This window comes from Gouania willdenowi, chromosome 21 (assembly GCF_900634775.1).
Source record: "Gouania willdenowi chromosome 21, fGouWil2.1, whole genome shotgun sequence".
NCBI lineage: Eukaryota > Metazoa > Chordata > Actinopteri > Blenniiformes > Gobiesocidae > Gouania > Gouania willdenowi.
In genome coordinates, this window is record NC_041064.1 from 28,329,426 (window position 1) to 28,350,362 (window position 20,937).

The window sequence follows — 20,937 nt, forward strand, 5'->3', positions numbered from 1 at the left end:
GAGGTCTGCGAGGACGCAAAGCGAAAGAGGCTGACGTGGTGACGTATTGACGTGGTGACGTATCGATCATTTCCTGTTTACACTCTACTGCTGCTTGCAGCGCTCTACTACTGTGTTCTGCTAACTCTAATCAAACTTGTTGTCATTGATATTTTAGCCTTGAAAACACTTGTTTTAATTTTTTACCGTAGAGTTAAACGTACGAAGGTTAAGTAAAAAGCAATCTCGCCTCTTATAGGCAGTGTAATCTCCTTTAAACTTCCTTTTGTCCTTAGCTTAGCTTAAATTTAGCACCTATGGCTTCTCTCTCCTCCCCTCCGCTCTCCTGCCCGGTGTGTCAGATGTTTAGTTACTCCTCGTCCTCCTTTAGGGACAATGGTAGTTGCATAAAGTGTAGCGTACTGTTAGATATGGAGGCGAGGATCAACAATCTGGAGAAGCGGTTCCGCACCCCTGATACCAAAACCGAAGCTAGCAAGCAGGACCTAGCCGGTGCGGACCGTGCTAGCTCTAGCTTAGCCTCCCCCCCGGCCAGCAATGAGTGGGTTACTGTCCGTGGTAAGCATAGTCGAAGGTCAAAAAGCCGCTCGGGACACCACCATGTTCACATCTCAAACAGGTTCTCCCCCCTCCGTGAGGACAACACACTCACCGGGGAACAAACTCTGATAATTGGCGACTCCATAGTGAGAAACGTGAAGCTAGCGAAGTCAGCGGGCATCGTGAGGTGCATCCCAGGGGCCAGAGCGGGCGACACAGAATCAAATCTAAAGTTGCTGGCAAAGAGTAACCGTAAGTTTGATAGGATAGTCCTCCATGTCGGCACTAATGACTCCCGACGTCGTCAGTCGGAAGCAACCAAAGTGAACATTGAATCAGTTTGTGCTTATGCTAAAACAATGTCGGACTCCGTAATTTTCTCTGGTCCCTTACCAAATCTGACCAGTGATGACATGTATAGCCGCATGTCATCATTTAACCGCTGGCTATCGAGGTGGTGTCCAGAAAACGAGGTGGGCTTCATTGATAATTGGAGATCCTTCTGGGGAAAACCGAACCTGATAGGAAGAGATGGAATCCATCCTACTTTGGAGGGAGCATCTCTACTATCAGAAAACATGGCACAGTCACTGTTATGACATCTCATGAATGAGACCATGTTACAGAGGTGGAGTCTTCCACGCCCCTCTGCGCTTGCCTTAGGACAGTTTCCCTCCCATTGCTATTATGATAGCTGTGTTCATCGCCATGGCAACTGTTGTGATGGTGGTGAATATTATTTTATGGAGACGGTGTCTGTCCCTCGACCCATATTTCACAATGATTTTAACATAAAATCAAATAAAAGAGCTATCAATTATAAAAATCTGAAAAAAATTTAAATCTCAAATCTAGAAACACCAAAACATAAAACCATTAGATGTGCTCTATTAAATATTAGATCACTGAGATCCAAATCTCTACTAGTAAATGACCTTATCTCAGAAAATAACTTTGATTTATTCTGTTTAACTGAAACATAGCTGTATCAAGATGAATATGTTAGTTTAAATGAAGCCACTCCTCCCAGTCATTTAAATACTCATATGCCACGAGACATAGGCCGTGGAGGTGGTGTAGCAGCTATTTATCATTCCTCTCTCCTAATCTATCCTAAACCAAAGGCCAACTACACTTCCTTTGAAAGCCTGGTTCTAAATTTATCTCATACCAAATCAAAAACCTGCCAGCCAGTCTTATTTGCGATAATTTACCGTCCTCCAGGCCCTTATTCTGAATTTCTATCAGAATTCTCTGAGTTTATATCAAACTTAGTCCTCAGTTCTGATAAAATACTGATAGTAGGAGATTTTAATATCCATGTGGACAAAGATAGTGATAGCCTGAGCTCAGCCTTTATGTCCCTAATAGACTCAGTTGGCTTTTTTCAAACTATTAATGAAGCTACTCATCGTTTAAATCATACTCTTGATCTTGTTCTAACATATGGCCTTGATATTAATGAATTAAAAGTCTACCCTGAAAATCACTTTTTAATATCTTTTAACATTATCCTAGAGGATCTCGCACTGTGCAATAAAATAGTTACAAGTAGAAATCTGTCCAATAGTGCTGTGGCTAAATTTAAAGAAGCCATTCCTGCTGCCTTAAACTCAGTGCACCATCCAATACATAACTATGATATTAATTATAACCCCTCTCAACTGGATCTGCTTGTCGATAGCTCTGCTAGTCTACTAAAATCCACCTTGGACTCAATTGCCCCATTGAGGAAAAAACTATTAAACGTCAGAGGAAAGCTCCGTGGTTTAGCTCTGAAACTCACACACTCAAACAAACAACCCGTAAATTAGAGAGAATGTGGCGCTCCAATAAAACAGAGGAGTCACGAATACTCTGGCAAGAAAGCCATAGTAAATACATGACAGCTTTACGACATAGTCGATCTACATACTATTCCTCACTAATTGAAGAAAATAAAAAATAATCCGAGGTACCTTTTCAGCACTGTAGCCAGGCTAACACAAAGTCAGAGCTCTATTGAGCCCATGATTCCTCTAGCCCTCAGGTGTGAGGACTTTATGACATTTTTCAATGATAAAATTCATAAGATTAGAGATAAAATTAGCCACTCCCTGCCTTCACCTGGGCCTGCTGTACCATTAAATGTAAATAGGCCTAACCTAAACTGTTTCACACATATAGGACTTCAGGAACTTAACTCTATTATTTCATCCTCCAAACCATCGACCTGCCTTTCAGATCCGATCCCAACTAAGCTGTTTAAAGAAGTTGTTCCCCTGGTCTGCCCATCTTTGCTGGAGACAATAAATATATCCCTATCAATAGGCTACGTGCCACAGTCCTTTAAAGTAGCTGTAATCAAACCCCTTCTCAAAAAACCTACTCTTGATTCCAGCACTTTAGCAAACTACAGGCCTATATCTAATCTTCCTTTTATTTCAAAGATTCTTGAGAAAGTTGTGGCGGCTCAGCTCTGTGAATTTCTTCAAAACAACAGCCTGTTCGAGGACTTCCAGTCAGGTTTTAGAGCTCAACACAGCACAGAGACTGCTTTAGTTAAAGTAACTAATGATCTACTCTGGGCTTCAGATGAAGGACGACTCTCAGTGCTGGTTTTATTAGATCTTAGTGCAGCTTTTGACACTATAGATCACTATATTCTACTAGAGAGATTAGAGAAATTACTTGGAATCACAGGGACTGCCCTAAACTGGTTTAAGTCCTACCTATCTGATAGGTACCAGTTTGTACACGTTAATAATAGGTCTTCTGTGTACACTAAAGTAAGCTACGGGGTTCCTCAGGGCTCTGTGCTAGGTCCAATCCTCTTCTGTATCTATATGCTCCCCCTTGGTAATGTTATGAGAAAATACTCTGTTAACTTTCACTGCTATGCTGATGATACCCAACTGTATGTATCAATGAAGCCAGGTGAGACAAATCAGCTATCTAAACTTGAGGCCTCTCTAAAGGACATTAGGGCCTGGATGGACCTAAATTTTCTTCTTCTTAACTCAGACAAGACTGAGGTCATTGTACTGGGCCCACGACACCATAGAGAAACCTATGCTAGCCTAACTGCCCTAGATGGCATTACTCTAGCACGAAGCACAACTGTTAGAAACCTTGGGGTTCTATTTGATCAGGATTTATCCTTCAACTCTCACATAAAACAAACTTCAAGAACTGCCTTCTTTCATCTCCGTAACATTGCTAAAATCAGATCTATCCTGTCTCAGGGCGACGCCGAAAAACTAGTCCATGCTTTTGTTACCTCTAGACTGGATTATTGTAATTCTCTTTTAGCAGGCTTCCCGAGCAAGTCGCTTAAGACACTTCAGCTGGTTCAAAAGGCTGCAGCACGTGTACTGACTAAAACTAGGAGAAGAGATCACATTACTCCTGTATTAGCCTCTCTGCATTGGCTTCCCATAAAATATAGAATAGAATTCAAGATTCTTCTTCTCACTTATAAAGCCCTAAATGGACAGGCACCAGCCTATCTCAAGGAGCTTGTAGTGCCATACAATCCCCCCCAATCCTGGCATGCTCGGTTGGAGAGAGGTTGGAGAGGGCGTTAAGAGAGAGGTCATTTAGGCTAGAGAGGGACCGGAGAGGGTCCCATTTCTCTCTCAAACACTCCCTCTATGTCTGCTTCTTCCCTTGTGTGTTTGCTCCTGTACTCCTTCTGGCTTTTGTCTTGCAGGTCCGTGGGATCCTCAGTGTGGAGTTACAGAGTCTCAGCGGCCCTGTCTCCACCCTCTCCTCTGCACACACCCAACACAGCATAACGTGGATGGCTGTTCATCATAGGAATGGGATCCACACAAGGTTCCTGCTGCTTAACAGAAGGTTTTCCTTGCCGCCATGATGAATTCATGTTGGGTGTGGGATACATATGTATGTGTATATACGTATATATGCATATGTGTGTATCCATAAAATGAAGAGTCCGTCCTTAAGACTGCTCTACTGTAAAGTGCCTTGAGATACCATTGGTTATGATTTGGCGCTATACAAATAAAGATTGATTGATTAATTGATCCGTTCCTCCTCAGTGTTTGTGGCTTTAAACTGTTGCTTCTCCACCTCAGTCTGCCTTTTTCCGCTTGATTTGCTGTGGACAACACAGGTAAAATATTTTGTTCCGTCTAGAACTGGTAAATGTGAACATAATAGAAATGCTGATGGTCAATGTGACAGTTTCAGTTTAGATTATTCCTGAGAGTCTCTTTTTCAATAACATGAGTCAGTGTGGCTTAAATTGAAACTGAGTCAAAACTTCTAGTGCATTATAATGTTTCACCTTCTCAGGGTGCTGCACTTACAGTATTGTCGGTTCAGAAGCGCTTAAGAGGAAAATAACTCCTTTCTCTGAACATCTTCCTTCTGGATGCAGCTCCCCTAACATCACCAGCAAAGGTGGGGCACTGGCATCCATATTCAAATCCTTTCGCTGCCGACCGTCTCCTGCTGTAAGCTACTCTATCTTCGAACGGCATGTAGGGATGTAAAAAAAAATTTAATAACCGCAAACAATTTTGGCCGAGGTAGGTTAACCATGGGGGTCTTAGAACCCACGGTATACCGCAGATATGTCTGATGTTGTGGGACTTTGGAGGCGAAGCACTCTCCAGTCTATGGTCTGAGCGCAGCACTGCGCGGAGGTCAGCGTAGAGAGCGCATCCACTCACCTCTGAATGATGGCAAAACAAGGAGCAGCACTCCCGGAGTTGAATCCACCCAAAAAACTAATAAAGTCGGCAGTGTGGGACTATTCTGGATATCCTAAAAACAACCAGGGTGCAGTAAGAGCCGACAGTTATCCAATATGCAAAACATGTCAATGAAAAGTTGCTGCCAAAGGCGCCAATATGATACAACATTTTCGAGACAATCATCCATCCCAGTCTGTCCACGTAAAGGTACAAAAAGTATAAAACCACTCCACTGATTAAAGTTTCTAGAAAGTGTTGCGATTTACAAGGCCACAAGGTGAAGCCGAAGTGAAAGTAAAGAGACATGCCACATGCTGGGTAAATAAAGTACGCTCAGGCTGATACATTATTTATATTATTATTTTTATTAACCATATAAAGGATAATGGAGAGTTTAGTTTTAATAACAAATTACATTTTACAGTAAATAGTATTATTATTTTAAAGTTTTGTTCCAAGTTCTATTGTTAATAAAGAATTTTTTAATGGCAAAAAATCCATATATCTCCGTTTATTTTCATTGTGTCGATAATCACGAATAATTGTATAATCGCAATATTTTACCTCACAATAATCGTAACTCGAAAAAATATTAATCGTTACATCCCTAGCTCCAAGTGTTTGAAGTAAACGCTCCTGTGACTGTGCTCTTTGCGGTGGTCTATTATCCACCCACATTTAAGAAAGCCTTCATACAAAACTTTGCAGACTTTGTCAGGTGTTACTCTTAAATATGACCACTTTTTAAATGTCACCAATTTGAATGTGCATGCCTGCTGGGAGAACAGACTGCTGATGAGAGACTTCCTCAATCTCAAAGACTCTTTTAACCTCACGCAGTCTGTTTCGGAGTCGACGCAAGAAAAAGGTCACATCTTGGATCTCGGATTCACTAAAATCTGAAATAAAGGGTGGTAATTCAGTTGCTTCCCTAAATCTTTTAGTGACACAGTTTCCTCACTTGTTGCACAGAATTCACTAAGATTGCAGCAATCATTAGTGCACAAGCTAAACTGGTGCAGACCGCCCCTATTTAAAACAGCGTTATGCTCGTTTAATGTGGAGACGTAAGTAACCACAAGCACACTGACTTTGGGGAAGTTAAATTTGAGGCAGATGGACTTCTCTGTCTGCTGCACAAACATTTAATAATGTAGAAAACTAAATAAACAAATAAAAACATTTTTTTTTTTTTTTTTTTTTCTTCAAAACAACAATTTTAAAACCTCATTTAATGTGGGTGCTTCGTCTGGTCCTGTAACTTTGCTTTGATCAGTGCATGTAAAATAGGCAGATTAGGACAGAAACCGTCCAATTGATCTGCCATTGATCTGAGTTAATACAGCAACACAATCTCTCAAACGGTCTGCATTTTTTGAAGATGAACTACTGACCAACATCCAGAGCAGGTCTGAGCAGCGCTGTGTCACATATACTCTTATATGTCACAGTTGTGCCATCAGTGATCATGTGTAAATTACAAGTGCCTCTGTAAGCACACTTTATCTGGCGTACGCTAAAGGAAGTTTGTACAATTTTTTTAAATTTTCTTTAACGACTTATAAATTTCACGGTGGATCAAGGGACAAAACAAGCAAATAAAATAAATTTCACTTAATGTGAGGTGGAGGTACTAAATTTTGAGGTGGACACATGCAGGAGAGCGTAATTTAGGTGACAATGCGCAGTATGAATGAAAAAAAGGCAGATCGCGTTGCGTTACCTCAGAGTGTCAGACTGTGACTGAGGTAAAAAACAGAAATGGTCAGACATATAGAAGCAGAGGAGAAAATGTGTAACACTCCATAGGATGAGCGTCTGTTCAATAGGTGGAGGAAAGCGCTCACCAGATCGCACCCTCAAAGACCAAAAGCTGGAGGATCATTGGAAAACCCCTCTGTGTTGACACAGATGCATCTATGCGCCAGAAGCATGGGATTAAATTGTACTTCCTTGTTTGAAATAATAAAAATTAACAGGTAGTAAAACACATTTGGAATTATACATAATTCACAATATTTAACTTAAAGTAAAACCATATTTTTAATCAGTCCCAGGGTGTATACTGGTAAGTGAAGCCGGTGGCTCCACAGCACTTCGTCCTCCCTCCCACGAGAAAGGTGCGTCTGCAGAGCCAGAGGCTCCAGCTACAGGGCTGCACTCTTCTTCTCAGGCCGCTCGTTTACAGCACTTATCATAGGCAGCGCCACCTATTGTAACAAATATACTGTATAGCAAAATGTCACTTATTTCATGTATTTTTTTAAATTTAAATTAAATGTTATTGTTATTTTAACTAATTACAAATACAAGGAGTTGACATCTTTAATATAGGAGTACCAGTGTTAGTGAATGTACCCTTTTCACAGTATTTCTGTCAACCATGCAGTGATATTTTCTAATATTACAGTGAAGTGGAGGAATTTTGTGAAGAGATTGAAAAAGAGCTAAGGAAACAAGGGACACTGTTCAGTCGGTAGGTGGTGCTCACTTTAAAAGTGGGTATATTGGTATGAAATGTGAAAAATAAATATTTTACCAGGTAAAAAGGGAAATATGTGTCACTATATGTCTTCTTTTTTTGTGGCTAATTTCTGTCTCTATGTGTTTCTCTCAGGAAGTAGTGACATCATGTTTTTTAAAGCGGGAGTCATCCTAAGTTACTTTTGTGTGTGTTCAGCTTCTTTTTTTTCTCTTTTTTTTTATTTTTATTTTTTTTATTATTGTATACAGTAAATAAATATATACCTGCCTCCAGAGTTGTCATTGTGTATTGCCCCTTTCCTGTATTTCAATCTGTCATGTTTGACCACAAAGGCCATTACATATGATTCCATTATTATTTTAGCTGATAATTATACAATACAAGGTATGATATAATAATAATAAGTACTATTTGGGTGAATTAAACCATAGGTAGAATATGAGTAGTACTTTGTGTTGAATTATCTGGCCCTGAAAGTGAAAATTCCCGCTCTGTAGACAAACTAACTGGGGTAAGAAATGAAAGTTGCAAACTCTTTGAGTAAGTGTTTTAAAATTTAATTATATATTTGAGTAAACTCATCCTTTAGTAACTCCGTAAGTTAAAGTGGCATTGTCTATGAAAATGAGGATACAGTCAGTGCTCCGGCTGTGTATTTTTGTTCAATTTTTATTTGGTGTATTTGGCAGGGGCTTTGTACATCAATAAAACATCAATATATTGCTTAAATAAAAAAAATTTTAAAAAAAAATGCCAATGAAGAGAAACAAATGTGTAACATCTTTGTTGATGAAAAACAATTTGACTACAAAAGTTGTAGTTGGGGCTAATATATCAAACCCAGCTCAGGGTTAAGTCCAGGTTTAACCTGATAGTCTGGCTCAGTTTGTGCGTTTGCTTGCTCGCTGTTACAGCCGAGTTGTTTTTTACTGCATCACTACACACAGCCGACTTATGAGAGGGTCAAATTTCATCACCTCCTTTCGCATTCTTGAAACTATTTTTATTCCATTATATTTTGCATTTTATAAGGCCATTTTTTTTTATACAGCACTTAGTACAGTACATTCCAGAGAAGTGGAAACTGAACAGTGCAAAAATATTTAGAATATCTGTGGCAAGAAATAAATAGACCAACTGAGGAAGCTGATTAATTTCATCTGAAATTGTCTTTCAGCATAGCAGTTCATATTTTGAGTCAGCACTATGTGTAGGATCACTTCCGCCCCACAGCCCCTACCTCTACCACCTACAGAGGTCAACAGTCCATACAATCATTTATGCAGTGAGTGTGTTAATTTGTCAGTCATGGACTCTGAACCCTGTCATCTTGCAGTGTGTGGTTTGGCAACATTGTCTGCTCGGACTAGTATCGTTGTAAGTACTAGCTGCAACATGCTTAGCATTGTGGTGGTAACGGAGGCTAGAAGAGCTCCACACTGATAGGCAAACTCTTTATTGCACAATTTGCACACAACTGGATCACAAAATGGTGTTTTTTTTTAACTGAAATGTATGCCTACGAAGCTCAGTAACAACTTCTCCTCTGGTTCTCCCGATTCTTGTGTTGTAGTCTGTGCATCACTATTATGGTTATACCGGGAATTCATGCAATGACAAAGGTTATCTTGTAGTTTTTACACTCTCCAGAGGGCCTTGAGTAGACTATTGCTGCTGCAACCCCACAAGATGGATGAGTTTAATGGGTAAAATTTGGACTATTCATCTCAATTCTGCTACAAACATGAATAGAAAGGAATACATTTTAAAAACTGGATAATCATAAAGAATTAAAATCATAATAGTAAGATTTTAATTCTCAAGACTAAAAGCAAATACACTAAATCATCAACAACCAAAACCTACTTTACTGCAGCAATCTGATCTTCAACATCCACTGTTCCCAGTCTTTGGTGAATCTCATGCAGGACTCTCTGCCCCTGGAATCCACTGCCCCGACCATCCAGGCGAGCCACAATAACACTTTCCGAACTGACCAGGACAGAATCCCAGCCAAGAGAGAAACGTTCACTGACGGCCTGACCACTGGGTGGGCTCTCACTATAGGAGAGAATTTTGTTTATCCAACATATCACTGATAAAGAGCGAGAATAAATATACAGTATTTTACAAACCCACATTTTTAACAAAATTTAGGTCCATTCTGTTACTTTTTTGTGCTATGTCTAATAGATTAAAATAATTCAGCGACCTTTAACAGCACTAAATTTCACAATACAATATAATATGCATGGATTGATACAAAGCAAGATTAGAAAAACAAATAAGAAACATTGACATACAGAAGCAGCAACAGAGGATATTCCAGGGTTTGATCCAAATCCCTTGGGACGATTAACTCCAGACGGAGTTCTGCAAAGACAGTCAAAGTTTCCATTCAGTTTAATGACTTTAGTTATGGCAATTATTATATTCATCATCATATTATCAAATGTGAGTTTATGTATACAATTTGTCATGTGTTAATACACAATGACTGCATTATATTGTTGTGCTTTTGAACAGAGACATTGCTTCTTTGCTGAGTCATGTTAGATTAGCAGTACAGACAGATTGTATTGTATCCACAGTGCCAGCAACACAGTCTCTGCTGAAGGCCTCATACCAAAAACTCACATTCTTTCACATACACACACAGATAAAGACACCAGCCTGAACCTTCAAGGTTCATGCAGATACACACGCACACACACTATCAAGACAGATATCAGTGGCGCCAGCCTTCCTCAATACATCCACCTCTTCATCATTTTCTAACGTCTCCACTGTTGGGCATCTGACCCCCTCCTCTTCTTTTCATCAGGGTGGAACTTTTTTCTCTATCTGTATAAAGCTTAAGATGTGGAACTTTCCCAGTGAGTTGCTGGCCGCCTTTCCTCCCTACAGAATGGAATCTTTGTACTTTTTCATTTAGTTTATTATAAATCCTTTTTTATAAAATCATCATGCTTTGACTGGACATCATCATTCAACACAGAGATCATCATGTCTCCAAATGAGGTTAACTGCAAATTTGCCGTGACAAATTGGCGACCACGAACAGGATCCATCTTCTGCTCTGGGGGGGCTTCTGCCACGGACCGGTACCGGAGAGCGGACATGCTTAAAACCCCAAAGCCAGGTTTTGGCATGGGACTCCGAGTCTGCCCCGCGGTGGTCTGCCTCCCAGAAAGAGACTGGACCACGAATCATCGGTTGAGCCTTAAACACCAATTCAGACTAATAAGGTAAAGCTGCCTTTTTTACATATATATATTCGCTCAGTGTTGATAGACAGGCAACCGGTCGAGTATTGTATTGATTTTCATCTGGAGGTTCTCTCCTCCTTCAGCTGTTCTGTCTTGATGCAGTAAAAAGACTGCCATAAGAAAGGTTCAAATGGTTGAAGTTCTTTGCTTTTTAATACTATAAGTTCCCTATATTTTTTTTTGGGCTCCGGATATTTTTGTTCAGGCATCTAGGACAGCCGGTCATTATTTACTTTGATTTTGTTCAGGCACCTCCACGAACAGCCTGTGAGGTCCTGACCATAGGATAGACAGGCAACCAAAGTTTCCGAAACACCCCGGTGCCATGTACCGAGTTCACCTCAGTACTGAGATCAAAATAGATTAAAATCCCAACCCTAACCTAATCCAATAAACTGTAGTGAAGACCACAGGGAGTAAAACACTAATAATGGGAATCAAACAGACAGATGAAGATATCAGTGGGATATTACTTTGGATAAGTTAGTACTATTTATAGAAAAAGAGTTTTTAATTATGATGAAGAACAAATAATATTTGCACACGCATATACAATCTCGGTACGATGTGCACTCAGATCATGAAACCGGCAAGCTTTCGGTGAGTTTTCCTTTTTTTATTTTTGTTTAAACGTGTGAATGGAATCAGATTTCTCCCTTTGTTTGTTTGGCTTTAATGCTTTCATTTCGGCTGCTCTGTCTTCTGTGAGTTTCGGCTTTCTCTCAGCTAAACGTACGGATATTAGAAGCACTTTGAGCCCTGTTTTCAATGTGTGCGTGTCGGTCATGATGTGTGTTAACCCCTGTGCGCCCGTGTAACACACACACACACACACACACACGCACACAGAGAGAGACACACACACACACAGAGAGAGAAACACGCACAGAGATGATTTACACATCGGACTCTATCCGGGCGTACCGCCCCTCATTGGCCAGTTTAGTGAAAGGTCACGTGATTAAGACGCTACATACGGTACTTGTAATTTGGTCTGCTATTAATACATACATTTCCAAAACTAACACCGTTAGTGCCACAACGTTGTGGTTTCTCACCTTGCCCTCTGCCTGCAGAATAGTGCAAAGCCATTGCAACACACACTCAAACAAACACACAGATGATTACAGTATTTCATTTTCTTTTATTATTACTGTTATCATTATAATTTTTTTTAAATTTTATTGTTAGTTTCTGTTGGCTTTGCGGTTGTCCCCTGAAGATACGGTATCTTCAATGAAAGCCCTTAATGAACGGAATCACCTTCAACCCTTATGCTAATGAAATGCCAACAGAATTCAAAGGACCAAGCTTCAGAAGGAAATTGACTTCCAAATGACTCAACTCTCTCATTCAGCAAAGCAATGCTGTAACAAAACAACTCGCTCAGTCCCAAGTCAACTCTTCATCGTCTATGGACAATGTGTTAATCCCAGTTTGCCAATGCTGGGATTAACACATCCTGCCCCATCATCAAAGACTGAGAACCTGTGGGCGTCGGAGTTGGTTGGACACGCCCCCCACCAATGAGTTGCGGGTTGGACGCCACGATTACTGCCTGAACAATGCGGCAGCAACTGCAGACTCTGATCACACCTCTGCTGGTCCTCCTGAAATTCCTAATAATTGATTGATATAAATGAGCGTTTAAAGTTAAGTAACTTCCGAGCATTTAAGGAAGCTCTCCAAACCGTGCTATGGCTCATCACTCCTACGAATGGGATAAATGCAGAGAGCAAAAGACAGTATGATTGTTTGACTCAACTTAACATTATTTCTGTCTAACCTTAAAAGGGCCAATAATCTTGCACAGAATAAGAGACACTTTTGCCACCAATTTAGCTTCAAAATTAAGTAAATTAAATCTCAAATGACAATTATGGGGGAAAATAATGAAATAAATGACAAATTCAGCTCTATAAAAATAATTAGGTTATGTTATTAGGTGTGGAGTGTTAACATTATTCGGAATAAATAAAGGATAGAATAAGATTTCTCCCTCATAAATAAGAGATAGCAAAGAAAGATAAAACAAAATTTTTTAATAAATAAATAACATTATTTATTTATTTGGTTGAACTTATTTGGCTTTTTCACATCTCCATGTCTCCCAATTGTATGCATTCATCTTGGGAAGACATGTTGTCATGCTCCACACTTTTCCGTCCGACTTGCATGTCCTTGTAAACAATGGTTCTCAAATTGTTGCTTCTCACCTGGTATCAGCGTACCACTAGTAGTAGACGTACCACAGTTTGAGAATCACTGCAACTCCAGCTACCCTTCTCCTTGCTCCAGGAAAGGAGAATCAAATTAATACTTCCTGATTTTCTTTCAGCCTCATATTTTCCCACTCACATGTGAATGGGCTACAGATAACTTTGAGCTCGGCATGGCTAAAAGATCACTAACACACTCCTAACCATTGTGTGATTGTGCAGCAGCACCTTTTAGAATCTGAAAAGCTCTCAGATCCTGAACTCTGACCTGTCTCTGTCTTCCTGGAAGCTATAACTGAGTGCCAAAGTCATACTAACTATTCATTTAGTTAGTTAACTAACTCTAACACCCCTTCTCTTTAAACTAGTTTTATTTTTATTTTTTTATTTTACTTTATTTTGTTTTTGTTTTCCCGTTCCCCCCTTTTCTTCTGTTCAGGTACCAACTGATCCCAAGAGAGGTTGCCAGGTGTGTGGAGACTACCCTTCCTCTGACAACAACAATCATCTACACGATATTTGGCCTGATGACTTCGTGATCATCTACAATGCCGACCGGAGGTGGACCGCCCGCAGGTGGACCGGCCCTGTCCGTGCTCAGCTGACGACCCACAAGGCAGTGAAGGTCGCGGAGCGGCCGACATGAATCCAAGCAGATGATTGCTGACACCAGCTGATGCTGAGACCTGAGGCTGACCGAACAACGAAGGGGGAACCGACAAGGCCACTGAGTGAGGCGGCATAATAACTACACCGTCTAAGCTGGCTTCTCAGGTGCTGTGCACAAAGAAGCGTTTCTTTGCTGTGTGGAATCACAGGAGCTGATTTTCATTTTCACGAGACACACACTGGTGACGTAACGCCATACGTGTGTCATAACTTAACGTGATGATGTGTTTCTCTGTGGGAACCGAGTTGAGCTAGTGATCACGTCTGTTCTACCGTGCCAGGAAAGGGACAGGGAGGGGGGGATTCCTGCTGTGAGCTTGGAACGGCCCCAGTTGCCAGTGTGAGTACACCCATATTCTTCTTTTGTGAGACACAGTCATATCTGAGAGAGCAAGAAAAATGTGGAAATAAGCAAAAAAAATGTAAAAACTTTATCATTATTATCAAAAATCAACCTCTACTACCATCTAGATAAGCAAAAATCATCATTTACACCAAGGACATCGTTCGTGTTTATTGACTGAGTAACTGGGGTCACCAATAGCTAGAAGAATAGTGGAACCATGGTTAGAATCACCGCACTTGATTGGCGCCATCATGAGTGGAGAACCTTGAGTGTTTTCCTCAATCACAGCAAAAGGGCTTGTGACTGTATCATCGTGCAGCAAGGTGTGAGGTTGTCCACCCTCCAAATAGCTCTAAGCCTTCCATGGGTGTGGCTTATAAACAAAGCAAAGGAAGAACAAAAATCCCACGTCGGCGGGGTCCTGCACGGTGATACGGTGAAATTTACGGTTACCTCGTCTCACACTGTGGTGATAAATGATGAAGACCAGACAGGAGAGATGATGAAGTAATAAAAAATGATTTTATCTAAACTAAATAAAAAGGTACAAAGCGGGAGAGACAAAGAAGTGGTCTCCTCTGGCCAGAAGAGAGGCGCGAAGAAGGGCCCAAATGTTCCTTTAACACACATTTATACCCCACTGTCCCACCTCCCCCCTTCCACAGACAGCAAAGAAGAGACCAGGGGGGGAAGGTCAGTCTGCCGGAGGTGACACCTCCGATGTCGGGGTGAAAGTTAGATGTGTGTGTGTGTGTGAGTGGGTGTGTGAGTGAGTGTGTGTGTATGTGTATATGATGTGTGTGTGTGTGTATGTGATGTCTGGGGTGGGTTTGGACGTGCTCTGGCCTTCGAGATTAAACTGAGGCCAACTGACATTCCTTTAGAGAAGCTGTATTATGGGAGTATGGGCCCACTGACTTTGCAGGAAGAGGAAAAGACATCAGACAGGCGTGGAAAGTTACAAATTGGGGTATTAAGTTGAATGAGATCAAAAAGCAAATATATGAGTATACATAATTAATAAATTTTGCCACCACAACGGCATTGCCAATTTTCTGGCACTGTGACCTGCAGGCCCCTGGGCTGCCCAGATGGGCGAGCAGTCGGCCGTGGGTATGGGTGATCCGCACCCATTCCAGCCAAATATCCCTGTCTAAGAGGGGCATGGGGAGCCTGGCATGAACTGGCAAACTGCTGCCTCGCTTGGCCAACCTGCACACTATTCTCCAATGCCTGCAATGCCGCTTAATTTTTTAAAGTAGCGTTTCCAAAGTGCAGCACATAAGATCAACAGTATTAAATAAGATACAATAAAATACATTAACAAAATATATATAATTGTAAAAACAATAAAATAAAAAACAATAAAAAACAAAAAAGAAATGAAAAAAGAGGACCACACAACTCACGCGGTGTTAAAAGCCCGGGAATAACAGTGGGTCTTTAGACGAGACTTAAAACACTTCACTGTGGGGGCCGTTTGAAAGCGGAGGGGCAGAGCATTCCACAGCTTAGGACCGACAACGGAGAACGCTCTGTCTTAGGAACCACAAGCTGGAACTGGCCCTCAGACCTCAGAGCGCACGCTGGAGTGTAAATTTGGATGAGGTCTGAGAGGTACTGAAGGGCCAGTACATTCAAAGCTTTAAAAACAAACAATACAATCTTAAAATATATTCTAAAAGTAACAGGACGTCAGTGCAAAGAAGCAAGGATTGGAGAAATATGTTTTGCATGACTTGTTCAAAGTTTTTAAAAGTTAAAAAACGTTTTACTTTTGCTAAAAAAAACGAAGGTGATAAAAACTAGATTTAACAATGACGCCGATCTCTGAGTTTAAAATCACAGTCAACGATGACGCCAAGGCTGGTGGCTGAGGGACGGACATATTGTTGTAGGGGACCCATGTCATTTTGGGGGTCCCAGGGGCAAATACTGCAATTTTCGTTTTTCCCTCATTCAGATATAAAAAGTTGTGAGTCAACCTAGTACTACTAAAAAAAATATTACAAAGCTATACACAAAAGTAAGTTATTTTTGTCATAAATTGGGAAAAAAAAAACTATAATAACCTTTCAACATATCGTAATTCAAAGTGTTATGAGAGGCGCTCTTGACTCTGTATTCCAGGTGTAGAAAATAAGCACAGTGACGTTATTGTCCTGCCAATCAGAGATCTTTTTAACACTTTACAAAGTGTTCCATGATCTGTTTTGGGCATTACTATTGGCTGCCCATTCCGGCAGGAAAAGTCCCTATATCATGGAGTTGGGTACAACAGCTTACACGTCAAAGCAAGTAAAAAAAAGAAGGGAGAACTGATATAGAGAAGTAATATCTAAGACAGACAGATTAAAGTGTGTGTATAACTTGGACAACAATACCCAAGATGGAGAGAGCTTCTCGATAGCATCAGACTGAAGTTCGATTCTAAGCTTGCTGTTCTTGTCCTGGACAGGTAAGCCTCTAATTGAACTAACAACAGTTACAAACTTTAGATTAACATGCAGAGGTTGTATGCCATATATATACAGTATATGGAAGTGTAGTTTCTCCATTCATATATGCAACTTTTGTGGCAGGGGAAGGAAGCATGGTTGTTTCCATTCGTCTCACAGATTCTACAGAATCTTTAATGGGAACTGACCTGTTCAAATGCCCACCCCATTTCACCACTTGTCTCATTTAAACCACCAATAGAGAAATAGATGTGATATGTTGTACTTAAATATTTTTAAGTCTATGATGCTGCATTGATCAGATGTCCCTAACAAGCTGTCTTTCCCCTAAGATTCTGCAATTTGTGACCGTGAAATTGGCCCCTTGATTTATTTTTCTTTGTTTTTAGGTTCGTCTTTGATGGCTTTGTTCTTCCGCTGAGTTTCAACTGAAAGAGGTCCCCCTGGGCTGTCTCAAATCGTGAAAACTGATTAAAGAAGAGGAGCCATATGGTGAGTGCTTCTCTCTAATTGAAACAGTATAAGATCAGGCTTTGGATTCTGGGCTGGTTTCAGAATTACCAAACAAAGCTGTGCACCTGCGTATCCTTAAAATGTATCATTCTGTCATCATTATGCTGAAATGCTTAACACAGGCCAATAATTATCAGCAGAATAGTTTTGTGTGGTGATTTGGAATGAAAAAAAGTGAGTGACGGGTGAGGACAGATGAAATGGTCCTTTTGAAAATAAATGAATGATGTCAGGTCAAAAAAACTCTAAATTCAAAATCAATGCACATATTTTAAACAAGCCCAAGATTAAAGATGACAGCTCGATCTTACCAAAGTTGTTGATTTGAACAGTTCTCCTTTCCCACTGGGGCATTCTCCTGTTATTTAGTGCTCGTCTTAGCTCTGCATTGCTGTCCAGTATTTTATGATCTAGTAGATATCAGGACAAACGTTACATCAGCAGCAGCAAGCACGGAGAGTGGTTTGTGTATATTTTAGACATAGAATTTTCTGTTCAGAAATGGAAATTGAGAAACAAAAAACAAGTGGTTATTGGATTTACATTTTTAAATTCAAAAACAGAAATTGAAATTCTAGGCATTTTTTTTAATCAGGGTCAAGAAGGGATAAACAAAACTTTAAAAACCGGTTAATTTTAAATTTGTGTTTCAAAAAAGAAAAACATGAAATGTTAGGAGACAGAAACAAAAAATTGCTTGTTTTTCAATAGGGTGAGACCGGAAGTTGCCGCTTTCTAAATAAGTGCGCTTTTTAGGATGTTCCTGTGTAGGAGAGAGAAATCATTTTGATGCTATTGTATAATAGAAATTGATGGCAGGGCCAGCCACTGACAAACACTCTGTGGTTGTTTATTTCAAACATTCACCAAAACCACTAAATATTAAGAGACATAGTATATAAGTAAAGGAATTAAAAGTCCGTTTGTGATTTTCTGCAGGCGCTTCAGTGCGTAACCAATACACTTTTCATTCATTCTATTTCCTATTCTGAAACGCAAATCACAAAACAAAAAAATTGGCTTTTTTTCCTTCAAAATATGTAGGTTACAAACATAAAAGAGCCATTTTCCTTCTTGTTTTATAATGGATGTTTATATTCCAAGATGAACACAAAGAATCCAATCTATGTCAAACTCAAAATGTAAAAATTAGGGGATATCCCTATTATTACAGGATGAACAGAAAGCAGTATTTTAGCTTTTCCCATGATCAGCATTTCTTTCGGTTCAACAGCAGCAGATTTGGTTAGCACTGGACGAGATGGTGTCACTCGAGGAAGACAGAAATTTGATTAGAGAAATGACTGCTGAAAATCTCTCATATGCAGACATTTTTGAGAATTTATTAGGTGTGCAGCAAGGGTGTTCTTAAATCCGCGTTTAGTACACATCACAACATTTCCAGGAGGGGGCATGTATTTGACACACAACTAAAGGTTTCTATCAGCAGGGCAATAAATCAGATATATTCCTGCAAAATAATCATTGTTTTCATTAAGTGCTTGCTTCATTTTTTGTGCTTATTTTCAAGTTAAAAGCGTTATGCTTATCCAGCTAGCTTTGCTGTTTTTCTATGGGACCTAATAATGAACTAATTTTTTACTGAAGGAAAACCATATACAGTAACTACTGTAGTTTAGAACATTAGTTTTTCTTTTTCTTGCGAAATTCCACCGCTACACTTCCTGTGTTTACATTGAGTTGCTTTCTGTGTAATGAAGTGCCTTAAACCAACATAAAGCACTATGACGTGACGTTTATTTACTCAGCAAACCAGGTGTTTTTTTGGGACTTGTGTTGCTCAAGTTACTTGGAAATAGTAATTGGTTAGTGATTACTGATTACTAATCCAGTTACTTTACTGATTACTTTTTCAAAAGTAACTACGTACTTTAATTGCTTTACTTTATCTAATTAAGTTACTTTTTGAAAATGTGACGCGCAAAATAAACAGTAGACATTTCAGCCTAATTCTATTCTTTTGGCATGTTCCACATAAAAAGAAAAAAAAATCAAATGAGTCTTGTTTTATTGTTTTTTTTATACATTTTTTTTTTAACAATACGCACATTGCATCAAGCAAAAATTAATATTAAAAGCAACAGTTTCTAACTTGAAGAAAATTGTTGAACCTTTAAAAGTATTTACTGCACATTCCACCAAATTTTAATAAAATAATTAACTATTAACTTAAATTTCTGGCTTTCTCTAAGGCAGTTTCACACAGTTTTTGGCTGGAATTTTTTTAACGGTGCGTTAGAAGAATTCTACGGTGAAAAACTGCAACACGTCCTCGACAATACAGCCAGCAATTAGCTTCGACAGTTCAGCAGCACTAACTCCTGTCACTGTTAAATGTATTTTCATCTGTTTAGCAGAAGCAGGAGTTTTGCTCGGTGGAGTTTTGCTCAGTGGATGTTGTAGCAGCAGCGGGATCAGGGGCTCTCAATGAGTTTTACATTCCTGTGCCGGTTTGCTGGGTGCTTGCTCTGATATTATTTAAAATTCTTCAATGTAGATACAAGTTTTATTCCCACGCACAGTGCACAGTGGACTGTTTTTGTCTTAGACAAAAACACTCTCATGCTCCATTTTTAGAGTGGCCTTTTATTGTGGCCAGCCTAAGGCACACCTGTGCAATAATCATGCTGTTTAATCAGCATCTTGATATGCCATACCTGTGAGGTGGGATGGATTATCTATGCAAAGAAGAAGTGCTCACTAACACAGATTTATGAACAATATTTGTGAGAAATAGGTCTTTTGTGTATATAGAAAATGTTTTAGATCTTTCAGTTCAGCTCATGAAAAATGGGAGCAAAAACAAAAGTGTTGCGTTTATATTTTTGTTCAGTGTAGTTGTATCTTAAATGTGAATTAGTTCTTGAAATATTCAGTTTTGTTAGTATCAGTTTAGCTACCTAGCTATACTGACTCAAGCCGAGGTTTGATCAGCCTTGGTTGGGTCATCCTCATCCGGGTGGGTGCTAATGCACCACATACACATATACAATGGGTTGGTCCGGGTGCCCTTGGCTGGGGGCTGATGCACCACACCAGGTGTGTGCCGTTCATGTGCCTCCCTCTCGCAGTGGAGGCTGTCGTTCGGTCGCGGGCCAGTGGGAGGCGTCCTCCGGTGGCTTGTGCTATCCGGAGGGCCCTTGGCTGCTGTCCTTGCGCTGTGCTCCCCTGCTGGATGGTGGCCAGTTGGGGGCTGCCCTCAGGGTCCGGCGAGCTTGGCTTGCTGGCTGGGCCGGTATTGGTGGGGGTCCTGTGGGGAAGGCCGTGTCCTTGCATGCCTGCAGGGGGGGCGGCCCCACCTTGGTGGTGCCCTGCGGGTTTGGAATCTGCGGCTCTGCCGCCTCAGTGCTGTACACGCCGCATATCGGAAAGATGGTGTGGCTCATAGTGCTGGCAACATTGATGAAGAGTGATCTGGGGCGCTCTGGGGGGCTTGGCCGGTGCTCCAGGGTGGTAGTGGGCGGTCGGGAATGTAGCCGTTGTCCTTGGGCGGGCTGCTGCCAATGCTGCCTCTGTTTTGGTTCCTTCTGGGCTGTTGTCCGGCCTTTGCAGACTCTAAGCCCATCCGCCAGTGGGTGCCCGTTGTTGCTGCCAGCCTGTCTGCACTTTCGAGCCCGGGGCGGCACCTCGGTTCATAGAAGTGGCACTTGGACATACATTGGTCGTGGATACACTGGCATGCCTTGGGCTTAATCTTAGATATGTTGATCCCA

The 20,937-nt window shown here is 40.6% G+C and overlaps 1 protein-coding gene across 6 annotated transcripts in view; it reads right to left on the reverse strand.

The window, feature by feature from the left end:
• LOC114455327 (inactive dipeptidyl peptidase 10-like) overlaps window positions 1-20,937 on the reverse strand; it is a 146,839-nt gene that overhangs the window by 13,710 nt on the left and 112,192 nt on the right. For 5 of the 6 annotated variants that reach the window (XM_028436494.1, XM_028436490.1, XM_028436495.1 and 2 more), the window contains 3 exons: window positions 17,515-17,613; window positions 10,032-10,101; window positions 9,595-9,789 (listed from right to left, as the gene is read on the reverse strand). In XM_028436494.1, the coding sequence (XP_028292295.1) occupies window positions 9,595-9,789; window positions 10,032-10,101; window positions 17,515-17,613 (364 nt within the window). The remainder of the gene's footprint in view (window positions 1-9,594; window positions 9,790-10,031; window positions 10,102-17,514; window positions 17,614-20,937) is intronic. The other variant, XM_028436493.1, reaches the window with a different exon arrangement.